We start from the raw sequence: 25,684 nt of genomic DNA on the forward strand, positions 1-25,684 counted from the left end.
CATTGCTGCGAAAGGTGGATATACACTGTACTAGTGCCGACATTGTGCATGCTCTGTTGCCTGTGTCTATGTGCCTATGGTTCTGTCAGTGTGATCATGTGATGTATCTGACCCCAGGAATGTGTCAATAAAGTTTCCCCTTCCTGGGACAATGAATTCACGGTGTTCTTATTTCAATTTCCAGGAGTGTACAAAAGAGCTTTCAGCCAACTGAGACAAACGAGCATGCGTGCTACTGCCAACACCTTGTCTTAAAGCGCAGGGCTGTCGTCGAAAAAACCATTTTGAGCGTCAGAGGCCCAATGCTCTTACTTTTTTGACAGGCCTCGTACTATCATGTAGCTTGCTGCAGCACATATTATATCAAAACTGAAGGAGTATAATGCACATTGCATGTGTAAGTAGGCTGTTTATGTTTTCTTATTGGCAACGTTACGTAGCGCTCTGTATGAAAATCACTGGCTGTGCTGTGTGCAGTCTGTGGCTAGTTTGCATTGTTGTCTGCCATTGTAGTGTTGGGCAGCTGGACGTGAGCAGCGCGTAGCGTTGCGCAGTTGGAGGTGAGCCGCCAGCAGTGCTGGATGTGGGGAGAGAGATGGCGGAGTTTTGAAATTTGTAAGACTGGATGTCATAAACTGCTATGTATATTATGCTTTTTCAACACTATTAAGGTAAATACATTGTTTGTTCTCTATTAAAATCTTTCATTTGCTAACTATGCCTATCAGTAGTTAGTGCCTTCCGTAGTTTGAATCTTTTATTTAGCTGGCAGTAGTGGCGCTCGCTGTATTGCAGTAGTTCGAGTAACGGAGATTTTTGGTGAGGTAAGTGATTTGTGAAAGGTATAGATTAATGTTAGTCAGGGCCATTCTTTTGTAGGGATTTTTGAAAGTCAGATTACGTTGCGCTAAAAAATATTTTGTGTCAGTTTAAGCACAGTCATGTATAATCGTTCAAAGGGGACGTTTCACATGCAGTGTTCTAAGTCAGTTATATTTTCAATATGCACTTTAACACCTTTTTAACAGCCTGACATATTTGATGCACTGCCGTAAAACTGTACTCAGGTTTTTTGTGTCAGTTAGGCATTTGTTTATGAAAGTGGAAACTGTAACTGCAAGTGTTCATCTACAGTTCATTTATCATTTAATGTTCATGGTGAAACGTTCTATTATTTCACCTACAGACATTCCGATATACGTAAGTATTGCACTCATTTAAATAATTCTGACGAATCTGCGCTCAATTAAAATACTTTCTTTCCTGCATTTCCTTTGCAGAAACTTGCAGAATCTCGTTTTCCATTACTTCAATTCGTTCTTCGTAAATTGTGAATGACAAGTAGGAGGACTACCCTAGGTTTCAGTTACCATATTTAGAGAAAAGAGAATACTGAAAAGTGATAGATTTTACTATTAGTTCTAAAATTCCAGGAAAGTTGCCAGCATGTTGTGAACCAATACGTTCAGTATTATTAAGGAAACCTAATCTTCGTGATAAGAGAAATCTGAACTGAAATTCCAAGAAACTATTGAGACAACCATGATTGCGTCGTCTACTAATCAGCGTTTCTACAGTTTTCCTCTGCACTGCATTGAACTAAAGAAGCATATACATTAGCATCTTTGCGTTGGTGGCACAGTACAGTGGACAGCTCCTCATCTGGTCTTTTTTGCGGGTCGACCGAGAACTCGCGGACAAATTTTAGTAAGCGCAGTCTGGCGCGACTTCCCCGCGAAGCGAGTCAGCCCCTGCCCCAGCAGACAAACAGCTAAGCTGCCTCGTTCTCGCGCAGTGTTTTGACTGACATGGCAGGAGCGGCCGCTGAAGTGAAACCCATCGCTGTTGCGCAGAACCCGAGCCGGCAGCCTCACTTCCTCTTATCGCCGACCTTACTCGTGAATCGGAGGAAGTTATGGTGACGGAGGAGGCGACTTCACGCGACGTGGATGGAGTGGTTGACACCCTACGTCCTTCTGAAGGCACCCTAGGTTTCGAAATGGTTACATCTGTCACTCATTCAGGCATCGATATTCCCGGCGAAACAAGCAGTGTTTATCCGATTGTAAGCAATGACAGTGCCGTCTTTAGCGCCACAGGCTCCATTCAACGTTCCAACGACGAGAAGCAAAATAAAGAGCGACATAACAAGAACGTGAAGGGCAAAGCCAAGAGAGACAACCTACATCTGTCAAAAAGTGGCTCAAATGGCTCTGAGCACTATGGGACTTAACACCTGAGGTCATCAGTCCCCTAGAACTTAGAACTACTTAAACCTAACTACCTAAGGACATCACACACATCCATGCCAGAGGCAGGATTCGAACCTGCGACCGTAGCGCTATATCTGTCATCCGAAAACAAACTAAATTCATGTCGGGCGTTCCGGAGAGCAGTAGAAAGCTGGACACCTGAAGCCAGTCGGGTCTGTTAAGGGAGCTGCAACCGCTTCGGAATCTACACCTGGTGTCACCGACAGCGCTACAGCCATGGGAGAAGACCCATCCGCAACGACTGAAACGTCAATCTGGTGGGCGGAATTCGAGACGGGAACGCTTTCTCAAGCGAAAAAACAGTTACAAACCCCTGATACAGTGCCAGGGTTATAATATCATTATAACCAGTATTAACCGGAGTACTTGTGGTCATAAAATCTGTGCTCTTGTGGACTTTCTGTACGGCACAGCGGTCGATATTGCTCTTCAGGAAGTTACCATTACGGATACTATTATTGCAGATTATACTGCTATTTTGAAAGTGATTATTGAAGATCTTACTGCTATCGCAAACCTCATTCGTGATGGCATTCCGTTCACTGATGTCCAGCGTCTTCTTAATGGTCGAGGCATATCGAACATACTGGGTGATCAAAAAGTCAGTATAAATTTGAAAACTGAATAAATCACGGAATAATGTAGATAGAGAGGTACAAATTGACACACATGCTTGGAATGATATGGGGTTTTATTAGAACCAAAAAAATACAAAAGTTCAAAAAAATTTCCGACAGATGGCGCTTCATCTGATCAGAATAGCAATAATTAGCATAACAAAGTAAAACAAAGCAAAGATGATGTTCTTTACAGGAAATGCTCAATATGTCCACCATCATTCCTCAACAATAGCTGTAGTCGAGGAATAATGTTGTGAACAGCACTGTAAAGCATGTCCGGAGTTATGGTGAGGCATTGGCGTCTTATGTTGTCTTTCAGCATCCCTAGAGATGTCGGTCGATCACGATACACTTGCTACTTCAGGTAACCCCAAAGCCAATAATCGCACGGACTGAGGTCTGGGGGCCTGGGAGGCCAAGCATGACGAAAGGGGCGGCTGAGCACACGATCATCACCAAACGACGCGCGCAAGAAATCTTTCACACGTCTAGCAATATGGGGTCGAGCGCCATCCTACATAAATATCGTACGTTCCAGCAGGTGTTTATCAGCCAGGCTGGGGATGATGCGATTCTGTAACATATCGGCGTACCTCTCACCCGTCACGGTAGCAGTTACAAAACCAGAATCACGCATTTCCTCGAAGAAAAAAGGCCCGATAACGGTAGATGTGGTAAATCCAACCCATACCGTGACTTTCTCGACGTGCAATGGAGTTTCCACGACAGTTCTAGGATTTTCGGTATCCCAAATTCTGCAGTTGTGGGCGTTGACAGACCCTGGGAGCGTGAAATGAGCTTCGTCGGTCCACAACACGTTACTCAACCAATCGTCATCTTCCGCCATCTTTTGAAACGCCCACACCGCAAATGTCCTCCGCTTCACTAAATCGCCAGGTAACAGTTCATGATGCCGATGGATTTTGTAGGGATAGCATCGGAGGGTACGCCTAAGTGCCAACCAAACAGTAGTGTATGGAATGCCGGTGCGACGTGCGACTGGCTCGGTCGGCCACTACGGGGTCTACCGTCTAAACAACCCGTGGCTTCGAACTTCGAAATCATTCCCGCCACAGCTGCATTTGTTAACGGACCGAATCCCCTTCGTATGGCGATAAGATCGTAACGCTGAACTAGCACATTCCCCATTCTGATAATAGAGCTTCACTAAAAGCGCCTTTTCAGGTACCGTCAACATGCTGCGACTGCTGGTGCATCTGATTCTCTCATTACAGCTCATTTTATACACGATTGTCACGCGCAATCACTGACGTTTTGCTGTCCAGCGCTATCTGTCGGACATATTGTGAACTTTGTTTTTTTTTTTTATCTAATAAAACCCCATGTCATTTTAGGCATGTGTGTCAATTTTTACCTCTCTATCTACGTTATTCCGTGGTTTATTAAGTTTTCAAATTTATACTGACTTTTTGATCACCCGGTAGACAGACAAAACGACACGACCATTCTCTGTTTTTTAAAGAAGAGGTACCGAATTTTATCGGCACCAAAGGTGGTCGGCTACTCGTTGCTGGAGACTTTACCTCCGTCCTCCGTGCTACGGATCAGACGCCCATCTTCAAGAAGCGTCATGAACTTGAAACTCTGGTCACCGGAAAATTGGAAATGTATGGTAAGTTCCTATGGGACCAAACTGCTGAGGTCATCGGTCCCTAGGCTTACACACTACTTAAAATAACTTTAACTTACGCTAAGGACAACGTGCACACCCATGCCCGAGGGAGGACTCGAACCTCCGAAGGGGTGAGCCGCTCTAACGTTGGCAAAGCACGTAAGACTGCGCGGCTACCCCGCGCGGTCTGGTCACCGGTCTTCACCTTATTGACACTTGGGAACAGTTACACGGCCCCCGTGTCGAATTTACTTATCTGTCCCAGTGTGTGTGCAATAAGCCAGCGGGATATGGTATATGTCTGCCCCGCTCTGCAACCGCATGTCACGAGCGATGACATAACGCCAATCAGTTTTTTTCTAATCACTGCGCCTACTCCTGTTTTATAAACCTTCAGTGTCAACAGGTCTCTCGTGGTTTCGGCTACTGGAAGCTGTACACTAGCCTCATGCAGGACCTCAAGTTTAAAAATTAAGTAAGACTCAAATGGGAGAAATTTCTTTTACAAAGACACCATAGTCCCAATTTTCTGACATGGTGGATCTGCTACGCAAAGCCTAACCGAGCCTTCGCTCAGTAGTGAAACAGTACGCTAGGTGAAAACGCTTCTGGCAAGAATCGAGCATAGAGTTTTACTACTACTGTCTCAGGGGCTTGTGCCAGAGAACTAATGTCTTTGTTACTGCAACAGCCCGCATCTCGTGATCGTGCGGTAGCGTTCTGGCTTCCCACGCCCGGGTTCCCGGGTTCGATTCCCGGCGGGGTCAGGGATTTTCTCTGCCTCGTGATGGCTGGGTGTTGTGTGCTGTCCTTAGGTTAGTTAGGTTTAAGTAGTTCTAAGTTCTAGGGGACTGATGACCATAGATGTTAAGTCCCATAGTGCTCAGAGCCATTTGTTACTGCAACATATACAAATCTGAAGTATTATGAAGCTAAAATCACCGACACATGGCGAAAGCAGCTCCCCGAAGGCTTTGTTCAGTCTTGACCAAAAGCTTTAGTGGCCAAAGGAAGGATATCGCTGTTCCATGTTTTGAGTCTCACATGCAGACAAAAAGCTCAACGACTCCGGCCACGAGTAGATACCCAGACGGGGATTATGGGCTGTGCCTACACATGCTGTATGACGGGCAAAATATCGACGAAAAAGCTTGTTACGCAGAGCTAAGTATCATCCAAGAACACCTGCTAGAGGTGAGTAGGGTCGCTCTGGAAGCACCACTCACGATCGACGACACTGAGGAAGCAACTATCTGCACAGCTAAGGGAAAGTCGCCAGGGCCTAATGTCTTTGGAGCAGAATTCTACCAATGCTATTGAGACACCCTCGAAGACACCCTTCAAGCTGTTGCTCATGACGTCTGGTGAGGGGCAACAGTACCCAGCACTCTGAAAGAAGGCGTATTACTACTTATCCCGAAAACTGGCCGGACCACATATGTATGCAACCAGCGGTCTTTCACACTGCTTAATGCATATTTCAGAATCATTCTTGGAAAAGACTTTAGGCAGGTAACAACATTGTACCGTCCCTCGTAGAAGTATGATTACTGCAGCATGTGGGATAAGGGACGTGATATGCTAAGCAGCAGCGGCCGTAACTGAAAGAGAAAAGCAGTTTTATTTCTAGACTTTTTTAAAGCTTTTGACAGTGAGAACTACGAGTCTGTAATAGAAGCGTTGAAGAGGATGGCATATGGCGATCGTATTACAACAATCCTCCGTGGAATGTTCTCAAATGTTTCCTCTTGAATTTCATTCAGTGATCACCTCACAAAATCTCTCCGCAATGGTCGGTCTGTCCACTAAGGATCCCCGCTGTCCATAGCTCTGTATGCTATTGCCATTGAACCACTACAACATCTCACTGAAAACAGAATTAGAGGATTGGTGGTTCATAACATGCGGATCCGCTGCACGGTACATGCAGACGACGTATCCGTTGTTGTGTCTTCCCAACAAGACGTGGACTCCCTAGAAGACATACTTAAAATCTATATGAAGGCATCTGGCGCTCAGATCAACAGCACAAAGGCGACAGTACTTCCCTTAAGTAGGAGCTTTGTTGAAACTCCTGAAGTGACACGGGCTGAGCATCAGACCTCGCACCCTTCCCTGGGCGTCTGCTAGGTTGTTGCTCGGGGTCACGTGATAACTAAGAACTGGTCTGACCTCCTGAACCACATCAGTCCAAATCTCAGTCAGAAAGTTACCTGAACCTCCTGTGAAAAGTGCAAACAACTCGCGTATCCGTCGCAAGAAAAATGTACTTCATGTCCCAAGTATTTCCGCTCCCTGAAGCTTTGGTGGCGAATATGCAGCGAGTATTCAACGGGTTTCTCCTCCTTGGTAATATTTTTAAAATTTCACGGCAGTCATCCCGGCTCCCTCACGGGGCGACCTTGAGCTCATCAGCGTCCGACAAATGCGCAACGCTCCTTGTCAACCGAAATGAGAAAGAAATACAGCGATAGGGTGCATGCCTTCTTCACAGTCTCTTAACCAACATGAGGCAAAGGAGCCGATCGCCACTGGTACACCTCACGCCGATTCCCCCGAATATCAGGACATCCAGAAATATTTTCTTGAATTTATTCATGTGCGCTCCAGTATATCAATCACCACATTGCTGCTTAACAAGGCTTTAAACGCAGTCATGATAAAGGCCGCACGGGGAAACCCCATTGAAGAAAGGTAATCACATGTGAAGTAGACAGTACTGTGGTGAAATATTCACGAGACTTTCTGACTTTCTGGCCGAGCGGTTCTAGGCGCTACAGTCTGGAGCCGCGCGACTGCTACGGTCGCAGGTTCGAATCCTGCCTCGGGCATGGATGTGTGTGGCGTCCTTAGGTTAGTTAGGTTTAATTAGTTCTAAGTTCTAGGCGACTGATGACCCCAGAAGTTAAGTCCCATAGTGCTCAGAGCCATTTGAACCATTTTTTCACCAGACTTTTCTGCCTTCACGTATTCGCTCACGATGGTATCTAACTGTCAATGACAAAATCCCTACAAACTACAAGCTGCACAGAAAACACCTCAGCGCAACAGCCACCTGCCACAAATGCGGAAACTGACTCACTCGCACATAGATTTGTTTGTGGACCAGCGCAGGACATGTGGAATGTTCTCAGCCACCCAGTAGCCTTCACGCAATCTGAACGTTCGACAACTGATGCGGCCTGACAGTACGCGATACCGTTACTAAACAAAATGCAGCACCGAGCGAGGTGGCGCAGTGGTTAGACACTGGACTCGTATTCGGGAGGACGCCGGTTCAATCCCGCGTCCGGCCATCCTGATTTAGGTTTTCCGTGATTTCCCTAAATCACTCCAGGCAAATGCCGGGATGGTTCCTCTGAAAGGGCACGGCCGACTTCCTTCCCTAATCCGATGAGACCGATGACCACGCTGTCTGGTCTCCTTCCCCAAAACAACCAACCAATCAAAATGCAGCACTATGAATGATCACCTACATTACTGCGAAACGAGATGCCACATTATCGGAATATTTGCCCAATGATGAAGGGGAATATTTTCGTAATGCACGGGATGGGGATGATGAATCACAGGAAAACATTTGGCAACATGCTGCATATCGTGATCAAAGAATCCACCCAAGTACTGTCTATAATGACAGTTCGTAGATAATCGACACAATGAGAAAGCAGGAACCACAGAAGAATCTCTTAAATTCCTATAGTTATTTCGTGTAAGTGAGACAGGTGTGTGAAAAGCATTAGAAGTCACCAAACAAAGAATAAATATAAAAATAATTATAAAGCTTATAAATTTCCTCAAAAATACGATTGACACACTCATTTGGAAAATGAACTTTGTATTATTTCATGATAATCGACTACAGAAGATTGCTTTTATTTAATTAGAAAAAATAATTTTATTTTATTGAAATGAAAAGCATTTCGCTGGCGAGCAGAGAATTTGTGTTCGATTCCTAAGCACATTCATTTTTTTATTTTTTCCGTTTTGCAATTGATATGAATAGTAGGGTTAATATGGAAAGTAAATCGATGAGAAATAATAATGTAAATAAATAAATTTTTCAAACGACTTGGATTAGTAAAAAATTAAAAATTTAAACCTGGCTCTTTCACTCGCACTGTTAGATGTCCTCCATTTCTTCGAACGACTAGATGAATAGTACTTGTTATATGAATATTGGAAGCAAATATACTGGTGAGACCAACACCATCCATTGAGTTTAGTCTTCCCGCAATTACACCGTTCATTTCGAAGGTTCAGCAGAAAACAGACGTGGTTTACATTTTAAAATATTTATTTTTCGGGAATTAATTTTGATGCATACCAGAAATACGATAATATAACTTGAAAATTTGGTGCTAAAAGTTGAGCATGAAATATGCTGTGAATCGTTATTGTATCCGCACGATTGTGCAATTTCCGCTGGGTTTCCAGAAGCAGGCTACAATTGTCGACTAATTATAAGATCCGGTCTAAGTGCCAAAAACAAAAAAATTCGTTTTATTGTCAAAATATGGGTTATGTGCCTAACCTTCATCAGTAAAAACCGGGCTATCTAGTAATCAGTATGGAAGTGGTTTAAAACGTTTCCACCAGACTGCGCCAGGTGCTAAGTGCCACCTGTTCTGAAACAAAATCCGGGCTATGTGCCTGTGTTGATGTTTTTAGTTTGAGATTCGATTGTGTTCAAGCTGCAGTGATTAGTCCTGTCTGTGTGTTTACTATTGTGGTTTATGTGATGGATGAAACAAGAAAATGTCGGAAAAGGGGTTACTGTACCTCTAAAGCGACCTCCACCTGATGAGGTAAGTGTATATGATAGCTTTAATGCCTTAGGACTAAGGCTATTTTGAAGAACTTCGCTTGATTATGATTTTTCTGTGGCGTTTTAATCTAACCTACGTTTAGATTATGCAGACCATGTTAGGTTATGTTGGGCTTGGTTCCTGGACTATAGTAGACCTACTAACTGTGCAGAGTGGCAAACAAACAAGTTATTCGTGGCAGTCACAAATTATTTAATGCCTCTAATTCCCATGGTTGTTTATTGTAAATTTCATGCCAGGAACACTATCAATGTAGAGACATTGCATTGGAATACAAATCAAACATATTCAATCAGTTCTACAAACTAGGCCAAGTAGGTGATAATGTTAAGCAAAACTCTTATTTGATGGGAAACTTAAGTGTATGCAATGTTAGAAGAAGGTGTCATGGTTCTTACAAAGAACTTGAGGAGAGTCGTGGACAGGATAGTGTTTTTTATACAGTTCCTGATAACAAAGGCGGACATTTTGAAGTCTGCGAAAAACCTTTCTAGAAATACACAAAATTACGAGGCAAAGAGTGGAAACCTTGGTAAAAGCAAAAAAGAGTGATGATGTTACCTACATTGAACATAGGGGAAATAAAAAAAAAAAAAAAACGAAATATACAGCTGCTGATGTGAAACGCATTGTTGAACACATCAAAATCTTCCCAAGGGTGAAAGCCATTGCACAAGGGCTAAAAGCTCCCTTCTATTTTTAAACCAAGATTTAAATTACAGCAGAATGTATGAGGCTTTTGTTATGCATTATCCAAACACAAAAATTAGATATTTGTACTATAAAAAAGTATTGAAAGAACACTTCCCCAAACTGAGATTTCACCGCCCAGGGAAAAATACGTGTAACACATGTGATCTGCTTGAAAGTAAAATGCTGAATGACTCAAGCAATAGAGCTGTGCATTGTACGTAACTAGAATTTCATCATAGACGTTCAGAAAAAGCTTGAGATGAGATGAAACGTGATCATGTATATTCTACCACTCCTACAAGTGATACATGCACAGTAGACATAGATTTACAATAGATTTTCTGTTTGCCAACATTGTCACACTGCCAAATGTATTATTTTCTCAACTTCCTTGTTAAAATTTGGGATTGCATATAGCAGATAATAATAAAGGTTGTATGTTTTTCCAGGGAAAAATACGTGTAACACATGTGATCTGCTTGAAAGTAAAATGCTGAATGACTCAAGCAATAGAGCTGTGCATTGTACGTAACTAGAATTTCATCATAGACGTTCAGAAAAAGCTTTAGATGAGATGAAACGTGATCATGTATATTCTACCACTCCTACAAGTGATACATGCACAGTAGACATAGATTTACAATAGATTTTCTGTTTGCCAACATTGTCACACTGCCAAATGTATTATTTTCTCAACTTCCTTGTTAAAATTTGGGATTGCATATAGCAGATAATAATAAAGGTTGTATGTTTCTTTGGCATGAGGGCATGAGTGGCAGGGGAGGCAAAGAAACTGCGAGCTGTGTGTTAAGGAAGATTAACAGTAAAATTACCCAAGAAAAAAGTTAATAGTGTGGTCTGACAACAGCTGCGGCAAAAAAAAAAAAAAAAAAAAAGCCAAATGGTATTGTTCCTATGAATATACTTGGTCTGTAATGATTTCTTTGACGAAGTTCACCCCAAGTATGTCGTCTCTGGACACTCGTACTTAACTTGTGACCGAGTCTTTGCTCTAATTGAAAAAAGAAAAAGAGTAGAAAAATGTGAAGTTCCTTTGGATCTTGTGAGAGTTTTGTGTAATGCCAATAGCAAAACTCCTTTTCTAACCACTATGATGAACGATGATTATTTTTATGACTTCCCAAAGTAGCTAAAAAACACCTCATCACAAAAACGTTAGAAATTTCCAAGGCCATTTGGCTCAAAGTTTCCAAAACCAACCCAGGAAAAGTGTTTACAACAACAAAAATTCAGTGAAGTTGAAACGTGGATGCAAACGAATGTGTTCAAAACGGTGTGAATATGGAAACCATAAAAGACTTAGATCTACCCCAGCTTGAACTAACAGCCAGGTTGAAAACTGAGAAGAAGGAGGACTTAAAAAAGATGATACCTTATCTCAAACAAGAAAAACTGTTTTACCAAAATCTGAGTAAGCACAGCAGCTGTTTATAGACTGTAACACTGGAGTATTTTGTTTATAAAATAGTGGTAAATTAATACAATATGTAACTTTTTAAACTTTGTAAAAGGCATTTATTTTGAAATAAAACTTGTAGGAACACAGTAACGTGCTTGATTTTGTCTTTGTTCTTTAACTAGTTTGTTTGCTAACACAGCAGTCCTGTAGGCCTAACTGAACCGACTTTTCATAATAATATAGTTACTGTACAAAAACTGTAAACAGTAGTTTCCAGGTTTTTATAATAGTAAAGTTATTATTATTAGCCTTCCCACACCCCTTTATTTACATATATAAGTGGTAAACTTAGCCAGGTTTTTATGTTAGAGAGGTTGGCACATAGCCTTGTTCTTGTTTTGTTCCATCAAGAATTTTTTTGTTGTTGTTAAGTGTTTTACGTAACTTTACTCTAAAAATGTTTGTAGATAAACTGTCTTCATTTCTTTAGGCTATAAAAAAATAAGTATAGCAAAAAGGAATGCTTTCTGGAAGTTTTTGCGATTTCCTCAAGATAGCAGTTGTGGCACTTACCACGGATTTTATTATTAGTCGACAATTTTGAAGCCTCGAAATAAAGTTTTTAAATAGGCGATAAAAATAAAGTCACACTGCTGGCAAACAGGTGGGCAGTTTAGCGGTATTACTTCTACCGCGCAAGTCGGTTGACATTCGCCATCTATAAACTGCTATCATACATGAATGTATTTTAAAAGATTCTCAAGATACGTTTTATAAATTTAACTTGTCGGTTTACTGCATTTGGTCTGAGTGATGGAAAAAAATTTTTCATCGAGTCGGATAAACGATTGTCTTCTTCTATACCCCGAGGAATATATTAATCATTTATTCCTCATAAACACAGAAGAAGTTTAGGCAACAGACGCTGTTATGAAATACTGCGTCATGTAGAATGCGCTATTTTATATATACTACCAACTGCAACAACGGTTTTCCTCCCTTATGCGATCAATAAAGTCGATTGGCCGTCTCCAAAGCACTCTTACTCGGAGTTATTTTCTTGTAACAAAGCTGAAAATTTTAATTCTCTACTAATCTTCGAAAATTTCTCCACCCATATTGTCAGTAGTAAACTGGAAGTAGGTTTCTGAAGGCATCAGACACTCGTAGATAACGCATTTAGTGCCATTTGAGCAGAATCATCCTGGCAGGTTTACAATCATCACTGAATGAAATAATTTCCCCTTCTTTTAGTGAGATATGTGTCGACTAGGTCGGGATAGCAACATCTGCCATTTATATAAGACATCAAAAGATGTAAGAACTAGGGACACTATGCGCGTGCAGACACGTTAATTGGACTTTAGATCATGAGAAAAATGCATTTTGGTATGGTGAGTAAAGTTATCTAGTAACTGAAGCTGGTTCTCGTGTGGCATCACAAACAGGAAAGCATTAACTTCAGTTTCAGCAAGGTACTGAAGAACAGGTCGGCTACGTAATGGCGTATCGGATATTGACATTGATTTCTCTTGTGAAGTTGACTCAGTCAGGACTTCAGAATCACCATTTCCAGTTACTAGGTGATTAATTCATCACTTAATATACTTCATGTTCCCTATAAACATTTTCTATGTCACCAATGTAGGGTCTACCAGGTCGCAGGACGATTATCGTTTGAATTGGGTTTAAAGAGCATTCTGAACCATTTCATTCCTTGCTTTGGCCAACGTACTACTTCACCCGGCACAAAGTGAGCCTAAAATTTTGCTGGCATTGTCAACGTTCTCAGTCGTAATCAAACTCTTACATCCGCAGTTACGAGCAACTATCGAATGAGCATGGTCAAAAATATCTGTTGGGAACTACCAGCTCTGCTTTGAAAGACATCATCGGGCTAAAGGACATCCTGCACAACATTAGGTAATTATCCCATGACTTTTGACATTTCATTACAAATAAATACTAGTATTCAGTATGTTGAAACAAGTAAATTTATTGTATATAACCGCTAATAACTGCGACATAGGAACGTCACGTCAGCTACAGAGAGTATTTATAATTGATCAATCATTAACTATGGATTTCGCTGAGAGGAGACTCTAGGATATGGAAGAAAGTGAATGGTGTACGTTTGAGATCAGTACAGTATAATTTATGCTTTAACAGTTGACAGCCTTACCGTAAGTAATAATAGATAGTGTTTTTATGCAACAAACCTGCTACCTATGAGCAAGTCTACAAGTATTTCTTCTGAAAAAATGATCCTTTGTTCAACGAAAGGATTATACAGATCACCACAAAAATATACTTAATAACTATATGCTGCACATATCTACGTGGTATCAGCTGATGTCTTATTGTCTTACACTTTCATATTGTGATTGCGAATGTTATTTGCCAACTTAACGAGGAACATGGGCGAATCATCCGCATTTTATCAAGAACGGGTTTTGACGTACGGTGTTCTCTATGATGTAAGTATTTAAATATTTTGACGAAACTCACCTGATGTGCTCGATATCCTTAGTGACTGCATTTAGGTTTAGTATTGGTCCGGTAAATGAATAGTGCCTTCCTTTCTCCAGATAACGGAATTCCACAGGTGTCGTGCATAGTCTCCTGTAAGACTCTGCGTGCGTCTTTTTCACATCTTCTGCAGCTCTAAACCCATCCACTAACAGCGTTCTGCCTCCTTCACCGTCGTGGTGTAGACAGTGGAATACCTGTAAACTGAAAGTCACGTCTGTCAGATCACAGAAAATGGTTGAAGATCCATCACGACATTTCACTGGGTAGTTATAACTTCCACAAGAAATGAGTGAAATAAAAACCGACTCAGAGACATGTCGCATGAGACCAGTCATGATGAAAATGTTGTGGATTTATGGTGTCCATCATCATAGCTATTATTGCTCTTACTTAAACATTCGAAGACAAATGTGATGAAAATTTTTAAATACAGAAATTAGTATGCTATCACAAAACCTTCGTTAAGAGCATACTTATTTACGTACTTGCAGTTCAGTCTCACATTTACGACTACATTCACCGTCTTCTAAGCAAATCACAAAACTGTGAATATGTAATTGTCTTAAAAAATATTTTTAAAATACAAATACTTAAACAGAAGAGACTGCAACAGTAATACAGGATATTTTTCTGGATGATCACTTACATAAAAAAATTATGTTGATTAACCTGCCACACTGGGAATGACCTAAAATCTCCCTTTTGGCCTTCTACGTAGAAGGCTTGACACAATACAAATCCTTAAAATCCATAACACATTTGCTTTATCGTTAGATGAAGAAACGAATGTGCCACAGGAGACTGTGCTGTTCAAGGCTTGTTAGAGCTACTTCGTCTCTTCTTAGTGACTGGAGAGAGGGAAAATATAGCTGTATTTAGGTTTGACAACATCTTGTCATCTCTCAACCCAGTCTACTCTTCTTCCATTGACGCATGACCCTGACGTTCAGCAGAAACGAGAAAGGAATAAGGGGGAGTCTACACTTTTTTGTCAAGTACAATCGCCGTATAGGTTCAAGAGCATCCATGCAGTCAAAACAGATGAGGAATTTCATAGTTCGATAACGTCTCATCACCTCTAGTATCCTGAAAATAATATGTACATCAACATTACAGACTTTAAATTCATTTGGTAAACGAACCTTGAGGACAGATTCAGGAAATATAATAGAGCAACCGATAGAATCTCCCTTTTTAGACGCATCCATGTTTACAACGTTACTGCGGTGCTTGGCTAAAGTGTTATTTAAAAATGTTGTTTTTGCCAGAGCTTTTCTTGCACGTCAATATTTTTAAAATTACCCTAGGGCTCTTCTGAAATCAAGCCGTTACTGACCCCGCCCTCAGTTTAGGACAGTGATTTCAGTCACACCGAATATCACTAGTACTGTTCCCGAATGGCCTAACTGCTCACTGCAGGACGAGAAATGGTGTAGTACGTTGGTGACTGAGATGGTCTGTGGGTTGTAGACTAGGTGCATGATGTGTAGCTACCACCAGACGGCAAATTACGTCTCGCCAGCCTCAGCATAGAAGCTGGGTACTATAGGACTAGTCTTAAAGGCGCCTGTCGCAAGCTTAAATCCGCCATGGTTAACAACGTCATTCGCTGTGCTTATACCTCCCTGACACATAAATTTTGCGCTCACAATCAAGTTGGCGTTACATAAACGTTTTGCTGCTCTTAGGTAAATGGAATCTTTCTGAAGTACTTTAAAACATGTAATGTTTTTATGCTTTTGTTACTGTGTATCGATCTTCTGGCGTGCAATTGAACTGCAGCTGCTGTATTTATGTGCAATATGCAATAATAATAATAATAATAATAATACCTTCACTTGTATGTATTAGTTTCATTTATGTGCGTCCGGTTTCGGTGATGATGATGAAGATGAAGATGAAGATGGTGATAATGATGATGGTGATTATTGGTTTGTGGGGCGCCCAACTGCACGGTTATCAGCGCCCGTACAAATTCTCAACCTTAGCTCAGTCCAAACTCGCCACTTTCATGAATGATGATGAAAAATGCTGAGGATAACACAAACACCAAGTCATCATTAGGCAGGTGAAAATCCCTGATCCCGCCGGCGTCGGGTTCGGTGATACAGTTCACCATCTTCAGGCCCCGCTGCAGTTCATGGTGATTACGTTTTCAACTGGAAAAACTATTATAATTCCAATAAAGATCCAGAAACATAGGTGTCCGCGCAGCTTTCGTCTGTGGTGTATATGGCTGTTTCACATCAACTTAAGTGTTAGTAAAAAGTAAGCCTTTTTGATATCGGAGTGAGAGATTCATGTATTACATTGCTTGTATCTCTGATAACATAGCCGTAAGCCCATGTTTTATCATCTGTTGCGAAACGTTTCAGCAGTTCTCCACCGTCGTCGACTTTATCTATCGACTGCTGAGTAGCTTGCATACATCGCTGTGTTTTTACGCAATTCGCCAATTTTTGCACATATTTTGTCTCACGTTTCATAAAATTTCGCCTGACACCTTCCTAAGAGACTGTCTCCACTCCCTCAAATTTAACTATGTAAGTATAGACCAGATGTGGGTTAAACTCAAATAAATTGTATCAGCGCTAATTGAGAGATTTAAACGGAATAAATTACAGTGAAGCGCCAAAGAAACTGGTATAGGCATGGGTATTCAAATACAGAGATATGTAAACAGGCAGAATACAGCGCTGCGGTAGGCAACGCCTATACAGGGTGTTACAAAAAGGTACAGCCAAACTTTCAGGAAACATTCCTCACACAAAAAGAAAGAAAATATGTTATGTGGACATGTGTCCGGAAACGCTTACTTTCTATGTTACAGCTCATTTTATTACTTCTCTTCAAATCACATTAATCATGGAATGGAAACACACAGCAACAGAACGTACCAGCGTGACTTCAAACACTTAGTTACAGGAAATGTTCAAAATGTTCTCCGTTAGCGAGGATACATGCATGCACCCTCCGTCGTATGGAATCCCTGATGCGCTGATGCAGCCCTAGAGAATGGCGTATTGTATCACAGCCGTCCACAATACGAGCACAAAGAGTCTCAACGTTTGGCACCGGGGTTGGGTCCGCGGGACTGCTACGGTCGCAGGTTCGAATCCTGCCTCGGGCATGGGTGTGTGTGATGTCCTTAGGTTAGTTAGGTTTAAGTAGTTCTAAGTTCTAGGGGACTTATGACCTAAGATGCTGAGTCCCATAGTGCTCAGAGCCATTTGAACCATTTGAACCGGGGTTGGATAGGCAAGAGCTTTCAAATGCCCCCATAAATGAAAGTCAAGAGGGTTGAGGTCAGGAGAGCGTGGAGGCCATGGAATTGGTCCGCCTCTACCAGTCCATCGGTCACCGAATCTGTTGTTGAGAAGCGTACGAACACTTCGACTGAAATGTGCAGGAGCTCCATCGTGCATGAACCACATGTTGTGTCATACTTGTAAAGACACATGTTCTAGCAGCAAAGGTAGAGTATCCCGTATGAAATCATGATAACGTGCTCCATTGAGCGTAGGTGGAAGAACAGGGGCCAATCAAGACGTCACCAACAATGCCTTCCCAAACGTTCACAGAAAATCTGTGTTGATAACGTGATTACATTATTGCGTGCGGATTCTCGTCAGCCCACACATGTTGATTGTGAAAATTTACAATTTGATAACGTTTGAATGAAGCCTCATCCGTAAAGAGAACATTTGCATTGAAATGAGGATTGACACATTGTTGGATGAGCCATTCGCAGAAGTGTACCCGTGGAGGCCAATCAGCTGCTGATAGTGCCTGCACACGCTGTACATGGTACGGAAACAACCGGTTCTCCCGTAGCACTGTCCATACAGTGACGTGGTCAACGTTACTTTGTACAGCAGCAACTTCTCTGACGCTGACATTAGGATTATCGTCAACTGCACGAAGAATTGCCTCGTCCATTGCAGGTGTCCTCGTCGTTCTAGGTTTTCCCCAGTCGCTAGTCATAGGCTGGAATGTTCCGTGCTCCCTAAGACGCCGATCAATTGCTTCGAACGTCTTCCTGTCGGGACACCTTCGTTCTGGAAATCTGTCTCGATAGAAACGTACCGCGCCACTGCTATTGCCCTGTGCTAATCCATATATCAAATGGGCATCTGCCAACTCCGCATTTGTAAACATTGCACTGACTGCAAAACCACCTTCGTGATGAACACTAACCTGTTGATGCTACGTACTGTTGTGCTTGATGCTAGTACTGTAGAGCAATGAGTCGCATGTCAACACAAGCACCGAAGTCAACATTACCTTCCTTCAATTGGACCAACTGGCGGTGAATCGAGGAAGTACAGTACATACTGACGAAACTAAAATGAGCTCTAACATGGAAACTAAGCGATTCCGGACACATGTCCACATAACATCTTTTCTTTATTTGTGTGTGAGGAATGTTTCCTGAAAATTTGACCGTACCTTTTTGTAACACCCTGTATAAGACGACAAGTGTCGGGTGCAGTTGTTAGACCGGTTGCTGCTGTTACAACGGCAGTTTGTCAAGATTCAAGTGAGTTTGAATGTGGTGTTATAGTCGACGCACGAGCGGTGGGAAACAGCATCTCCGAGGTAGCGATGAAGTGGAGATTTTCCCGTACGACCATTTCACGAGTATACCGAGAATAGCAGGAATCCTCTAAAACATCAAATCTGCGACATCGCTGGGGCCGGAAAAAGATCCTGCAAGAACGGGACCAACGACAACTGTAGAGAATCGTTCAACGTGACAGAAGTGCAACCCTTCCGTAAATTGCTGCAGATTTCAATGCTGGGCCATCAAGAAGTGTCAGCGTGCGATCCATTCAACTAAACATCATCGATATGGGCTTTCAGAGCCGAAGACACACCCGTGTACCCTTGATTACTGGCCCGTCAGCATTAGACTGTTGACGACTGGAAACATGTTGCCTGTTCGGACGAGTTACGTTTCAAATTGTGTTGAGCGGATGGACGAGTGCGGGTGTAGAGACAACCTCATGAATCCATGGACCTTGCATGTTACCAGGGGCTGGTGCAGGCTCTGTAATAGTGTGGAGCGTGTGCAGTTGGAGTGATATGGGAACCCTCATACCTCTAGATATGACTCTGGCAGGTGACACATATGTAAGCATCCTGTCTGATCAGCTGCATCCATTCGTGTCCATTGTGCATTCCGACGGACTTGGGCAATTCCAGCCGGACAATGCGACACCGCACACGACCAGAATACTCTTCTGTGTTTAAAGACTTCCGCTGGCCACCAAACTCCCTAGATGTGAACATTATTGAGCATATATAGGCTTCCTTGCAATGTGCTGTTCAGAAGAGATCTTCACCCCCTCATACCCTCACGGATTTATGGACAGCCCTGCAGAATTCATTGTGTCAGTTCTCCCCAGCACTACTCCACACATTAGTCGAGTCCTTGCCACGTTGTGTCGCGGCACTTCTGCGTGCTCGCGGGGGCCCTACATGATATTATGCGTGTGTACCAGTTTATTTGGCTTCTCAATGTAATTAAAGATAGTACTGATCCCCCTGGGGACACGAAACAGGCAAGATCACTGTTGCATGAGGCAACGAATAAGACATGCCAAATTTAAAAGAACGCAATATCTCCAAGATTGGCGATGTTGTTTATGGTGATGTTTACTGAGGTTCGAAACGTAGCGCTGACTTCAGTACGAGATGCTTTTAAGAGCTTCCACAACGAATCTGTGTGCTGTGGCGCGCCTATCACGGAACGCCAGCGGCTGAATGTCTGCTGGCCGCAATATTGAAACGCCCACGGCTCCGCTCGTACCGCGGAGGGGCGAGGAAGTGAGTGGTGAGGGGGGGAGGGGGGGGGGCAGCAGAGGGCGATTCCGGCGGTCGCGCCGATACCGCAATAGTCACACACAGCTAGAATCTACATGCGCAGATCGGCACTACGTTTTGCTACAGCGGCCCAGCTCTGCAGCCAGACAAAACGGAGTAATCAATCCTGAAGCGAGGACATAAGCTCTCGCTAAAGCAGCAGAAAGGAGTGACATCGCCTCCCTGGAACTGATGATCACCACCAGAGCCGCCGCCGCCACTGCAACTGTAGTCTCCAGTCCACCGTTCACCGCCGCTCTCTGATCTACATCTACATGATTACTCTGCAATTCACATTTAAGTGCTTGGCAGAGGGTTCATCGAACCACAATCATACTATCTCTCTACCATTCCACTCCCGAACAGCGCGCGGGAAAAACGAACACCTAAACCTTTCTGTTCGAGCTCTGATTTCTCTTATTTTATTTTGATGATCATTCCTACCTATGTAGGTTGGGCTCAACAGAATATTTTCGCATTCGGAAGAGAAAGTTGGTGACTGAAATTTGGTAAATAGATCTCGCCGCGACGAAAAATGTCTTTGCTTTAATGACTTCCATCCCAACTCGCGTATCATACCTGCCACACTCTCTCCCCTATTACGTGATAATACAAAACGAGCTGCCCTTTTTTGCACCCTTTCGATGTCCTCCGTCAATCCCACCTGGTAAGGATCCCACACCGCGCAGCAATATTCTAACAGAGGACGAACGAGTGTAGTGTAAGCTGTCTCTTTAGTGGACTTGTTGAATCTTCTAAGTGTCCTGGCAATGAAACGCAACCTTTGGCTCGCCTTCCCCACAATATTATCTATGTGGTCTTTCCAACTGAAGTTGTTCGTAATTTTAACACCCAGGCACTTAGTTGAATTGACAGCCTTGAGAATTGTACTATTTATCGAGTAATCGAATTCCAACGGATTTCTTGTGGAACTCACGCGGATCACCTAACACTTCTCGTTGTTCCTGACAGGAAATCACGAATCCAGTCGCACAACTGAGACGATACCCCATAAGCCCGCAGCTTGATTAGAAGTCGCTTGTGAGGAACGGTGTCAAAAGCTTTCCGGAAATCTAGAAATAAGGAATCAACTTGAGATCCCCTGTCGATAGCGGCCATTACTTCGTGCGAATATAGAGCTAGCTGCGTTGCACAAGAACGATGTTTTCTGAAACCATGCTGATTACGTATCAATAGATCGTTCCCTTCGAGGTGATTCCTAATGTTTGAATACATTATATGCTCCAAAACCCTACTGCAAACCGACGTCAATGATATAGGTCTGTAGTTCGATGGATTACTCCTACTACCCTTCTTAAACACTGGTGCGACCTGCGCAATTTTCCAATTTGTAGGAACAGATCTGTCGGTGAGCGAGCGGTTGTATATGATAGCTAATTTGGGAGCTATTGTATCAGCGTAATCTGAAAGGAACCTAATCGGTATACAATCTGGGCCTGAAGACTTGCCCGTATCAAGCGATTTGAGTTGCTTCGCAACCCCTAAGGTATCTACTTCTAAGAAACTCATGCTAGCAGCTGTTCGTGTTTCAAATTCTGGAATATTCCATTCGTCTTCCCTGGTGAAGGAATTTCGTTCAATAACTCCGCTTTAGCGGCACAGTCGTCGGTAACAATAACATTGGCACTGCGCAGAGAAGGTATTGACTGCGTCTTGCCGCTTGTGTACTTTACATACGACCAGAATTTCTTCGGATTTTCTACCAAATTTCGAGACAATGTTTCGTTGTGGAACCTATTAAAGGCATCTCGGATTGAAGTCCGTGCCAAATTTCGCGCGTCTGTAAATTTTGGCTGGTTTTCGGGATTTCGCGTTCTTCTCAACTTCGCATGCTTTTTCCGTTGCCTCTGCAACAGCGTTCGGACCTGTTTTGTGTACTATGGGGAATCAGTTCCATCTCTTACCAATTTATGAGGTATGAATCATTCAATTGCTGTTGCTACTATATCTTTGAATTTGAGCCACATCTCGTCTACATTTGCATAGTCAGTTCGGAAGGAATGGAGATTGTCTCTTAGGAAGGCTTCTAGTGACACTTTATCCGCTTTTTTAAATAAAATTATTTTGCGTTTGTTTCTGGTGGATTTGGAAGAAACGGTATTGAGCCTAGGTACTACGACCTTGTGATCACTAATCCCTGTATCAGTCATGATGCTCTCTATTAGCTCTGGATTGTTTGTGGCTAAGAGGTCAAGTGTGTTTTCGCAACCATTTACAATTCTCGTGGGTTCGTGAACTAACTGCTCGAAATAATTTTCGGAGAAAGCATTTAGGACAATCTCGGAAGATGTTTTCTGCCTACCACCGGTTTTGAACAAGTACTTTTGCTAACGTATCGAGGGAAGGTTGAAGTCCCCACCAACTATAACCGTATGAGTGGGGTATTTATTTGTTACGAGACTCAAATTTTCTCTGAACTGTTCAGCAACTATATCATCGGAGTCTGGAGGTCGGTAGAAGGAGCCAATTATTAACTTAGTTCGGCTGTTAAGTATAACCTCCACCCATACCAATTCGCACGGAGTATCTACTTCGACTTCACTACAAGATAAACCACTACTGACGGACACAAACACTCCACCACCAATTCTGCCTAATCTATCTTTCCTGAACACCGTCTGAGACTTCGTAAAAATTTCTGCAGAACTTATTTCAGGCTTTAGCCAGCTTTCTGTACCTATAACGATTTCAGCTTCTGTGCTTTCTATTAGTTCTTGAATCTCATGGACTTTCCCAGCACAACTACAACAATTTACAACTACAATTCCGACTGTTCCTTGATCCAAGCACGTCCTGTATTTGCCATGCACCCTTTGAGATTGCAACCCACCCCGTACTTTCCCGAGGCCTTCTAACCTAAAAAACCGCCCAGTCCACGCCGCACAGCCTCCGCTACCCGTGTAGCCCCAAAGTGAGTGTAGACTGTCGGGGACCGGACACTGCAAGCCAGGGGGGTATGGACTAGGACATCATTTCGGGCATTGAAGTAAGGTGATAAAAGAACTTAGCATTCAAGACGAGTGGACTAGTAGCGTTTCGGAACTTAACTTCTATTTCCACTATCTAGCCAAGCAAGTGACTTTATTCTTGGCAGTAGCAAGACTAGCCTTTTATGCCGTCTAAGAATTACGGAAGAAATGTTTGTTTATTTGGTGTTTAATCTGGAAGACCCTTCTAGTGTATTTAAGTTGTTTGTCCAAGTATCACAATCGTGTGAATAAACAGACAGCTCAGTCGAGCAGGTGTGTCTTGTGTTGGACATAAAACTCTGTCTCGAAATTTAGCTGAAGATTCAAAGAGATTCTGGTAATATGTAAACTACAACATCGGCAAGACACAATCAATATCTTCACTGCGCGATGCCGATGGTAATACACTGAAGAGCCAAAGAAAGTGGTAAACCTTCTTAACATCGTGTAGGGCCCCCGGGAGCACGCAGAGGTGCCGCAAAGCGACATTCGACTAATGTCTGAAGTAACGCTGAAGGGAACTGACACCATGAATCCTGCAGGGCTGTCCATAAATACGTAGGGGTACGAGAGGGTGGAGATCTCTAAACAATTTGAAACGAGACTTGTCCAACCAGACAACATGTTTCCAGTCATCCACAGCCCAATGTCGGTGTTGACGGGCCCAGGCGAGGCGTAAGGATTTGTGTCGCGCAGCCATCGAGTGTACACGAGAGGGCCTTCGGCTCCGAAAGCCCATATCGATGATGTTCCGTTGAATGGTTCGCACGCTGACACTTGTTGATGGCCCAGCATTGAAATCTGCAGCAATTTGCGGAACGGTTGCATTTCTGTCACGTTGAAAGATTCTCTTCAATCGTCGTTGGTCCCGTTCTTGCAGGTTCTTTTACCGGCCGCAACGCTGTATTCTGCCTGTTTACATATCTCTGTATTTGAATACGATGCCTATAACAGTTTCTTTGGCGTTTCAGTGTATTACCAACAACAGTGCCACTAAAGCGGAGTTACTAAACATAGCTTTCCGAAATTCCTTCACGAAAAAGACGAAGTAAATATTCGAGAATTCGAACCAGTTACAGCTGTCAACGTGAGTAACTTAGAAGTAGATTCCTCGGTGTAGTAAAGAACCTCAAATCATCTAATAAAGGCGAGTACTCCGGTAAAGACAGTGCACCAGTTAGGTCCCTTTCAGAGTATGCTGATACAATAGCTCCAACTATATACAACAGCTCGCTCAACGTAAGATCGATACGTGAACACTGGGAAGTTGCACAGACCAACCCATACTCAAAAATGGAAATGGGAGTATTCCCGTGAATTACAGGCTCGTAACACTGACGTAGATTTAAAGTATGATTTTGGAACGTATACTGTGTTCGAACAATATTAATTACATCTAAGGAAACAGTCTACTGACACACAGTCAGCATGGATTCAGAAAATATCGTTCTTGCGAAACACAACTAGCTCTTTACTCGCACAAGATAATGAGTACTATAGACAGAGGATCTCAAATGGACTCCATATTTCTATACTTCCGTGAGGCTTTAGACGCCGTTCCTAACAAGAGACCTCTAATCACATTGGGTACCTATAAAGTTTCGTCTCAGTTGTACAAATAGATTGGTGATTTCCTCTCAAAAATGTCACAGTACGTTGTAATCGACGGAAATTCATCGATTAAACCGGAAATGATATTTGTTGTTCCCAAGGAATCTATATAATGGTTTAGGAGACAATCTGAGCAGACCTGTGAGATTGTTTGCAGATGATGCTATCATTTACCGTCTATTAAAGTCATTATTAGGTTATAATCAACTGAAAAACGAGTTAGACAAGATGTTTCTATGTTGCTGAAAGTGGCAGTTGACTCTAAATAATAAAAAAAAAAGGTTCAAATGGCGCTGAGCACTATGGGACTCAACTTCTGAGGTCATCAGTTCCCTAGAACTTAGAACTACTTAAACCTAACTAACCTAAGGACATCACACACATCCATGCCCGAGGCAGGATTCGAACCTGCGACCGGAGTGGTCTCGCGGCTCCAGACTGTAGCGCCTAGAACCGCACGGCCACTCAGGCCGGCTAAATAATAAGAAAAAGTGTGAGGTCATCGACATAAGAATGAAAAGAAGTCCGTTAAATTTCGGTTACACGGTAAATCACACAAATCTAAAGTCTGTCGGTTCTACTGATAACCTAGGAATAACATTTACGAACAACTTAAATTGGAACAATCAGACAGATGACGTTGTGGGTAAGGGAAACCAAAGATTGCGTTTCGTTGGCAGAACACTTACAAGATGAAACAAATCCACTAGACAGAATGCCCCTTGTCCGTCCTCTGCTAGAGTATTGCCATGCGGTATGGAATCATTACCAGACAAGATTGATGGAAGACATCGAAAAAGTCCAGAGAAGGGCAGCTCGATTCCCAATACAGTAGAACCCCTCTAAAGTTACGTTGTGCAAGACGCGACAGTTGGCTGCGACTGCGACGCTGCCCCCTCCTCTTTTCCCACCCTGGCAGACGGCGGCACGGCCGCAAGACGACTGGAGTCGTCGCCGTTTCCCAAGGTCCGGTCGGCGGCGGCGGATTCTAATACATAAGAAAAATAAGAATTCCGATTTTCTTGCTGTAAAAAATACTGTATGTTAATGCAACAAAGTTACATAGGCTCCCAGAGTTAGTTTTTCGATACAGATTCTCCTTTTACTTTAAAAAATTGAAAAGTATCTCTTCCGGTTTTGCGTGTTTTTTTCGCTGTATATTACTTCTCTATCGATTGTGAGGAAAGTAAAAGGCACAAAAAATTGATGTTTGCGTAT

The 25,684-nt window shown here is 42.7% G+C and overlaps 1 protein-coding gene across 1 annotated transcript in view; it reads right to left on the reverse strand.

Annotated features, from left to right (window-relative positions):
* The window catches only part of LOC126183632 (trimethyllysine dioxygenase, mitochondrial), a 531,746-nt gene that overhangs the window by 200,449 nt on the left and 305,613 nt on the right, over positions 1 to 25,684 (reverse strand). The window contains exon 7 of the mRNA XM_049925754.1: positions 13,977 to 14,201. Coding sequence (XP_049781711.1) covers positions 13,977 to 14,201 — 225 coding nt within the window. The remainder of the gene's footprint in view (positions 1 to 13,976; positions 14,202 to 25,684) is intronic.

The sequence above is a fragment of the Schistocerca cancellata genome, chromosome 4 (assembly GCF_023864275.1).
Source record: "Schistocerca cancellata isolate TAMUIC-IGC-003103 chromosome 4, iqSchCanc2.1, whole genome shotgun sequence".
Classification (NCBI taxonomy): Eukaryota; Metazoa; Arthropoda; class Insecta; order Orthoptera; family Acrididae; genus Schistocerca; species Schistocerca cancellata.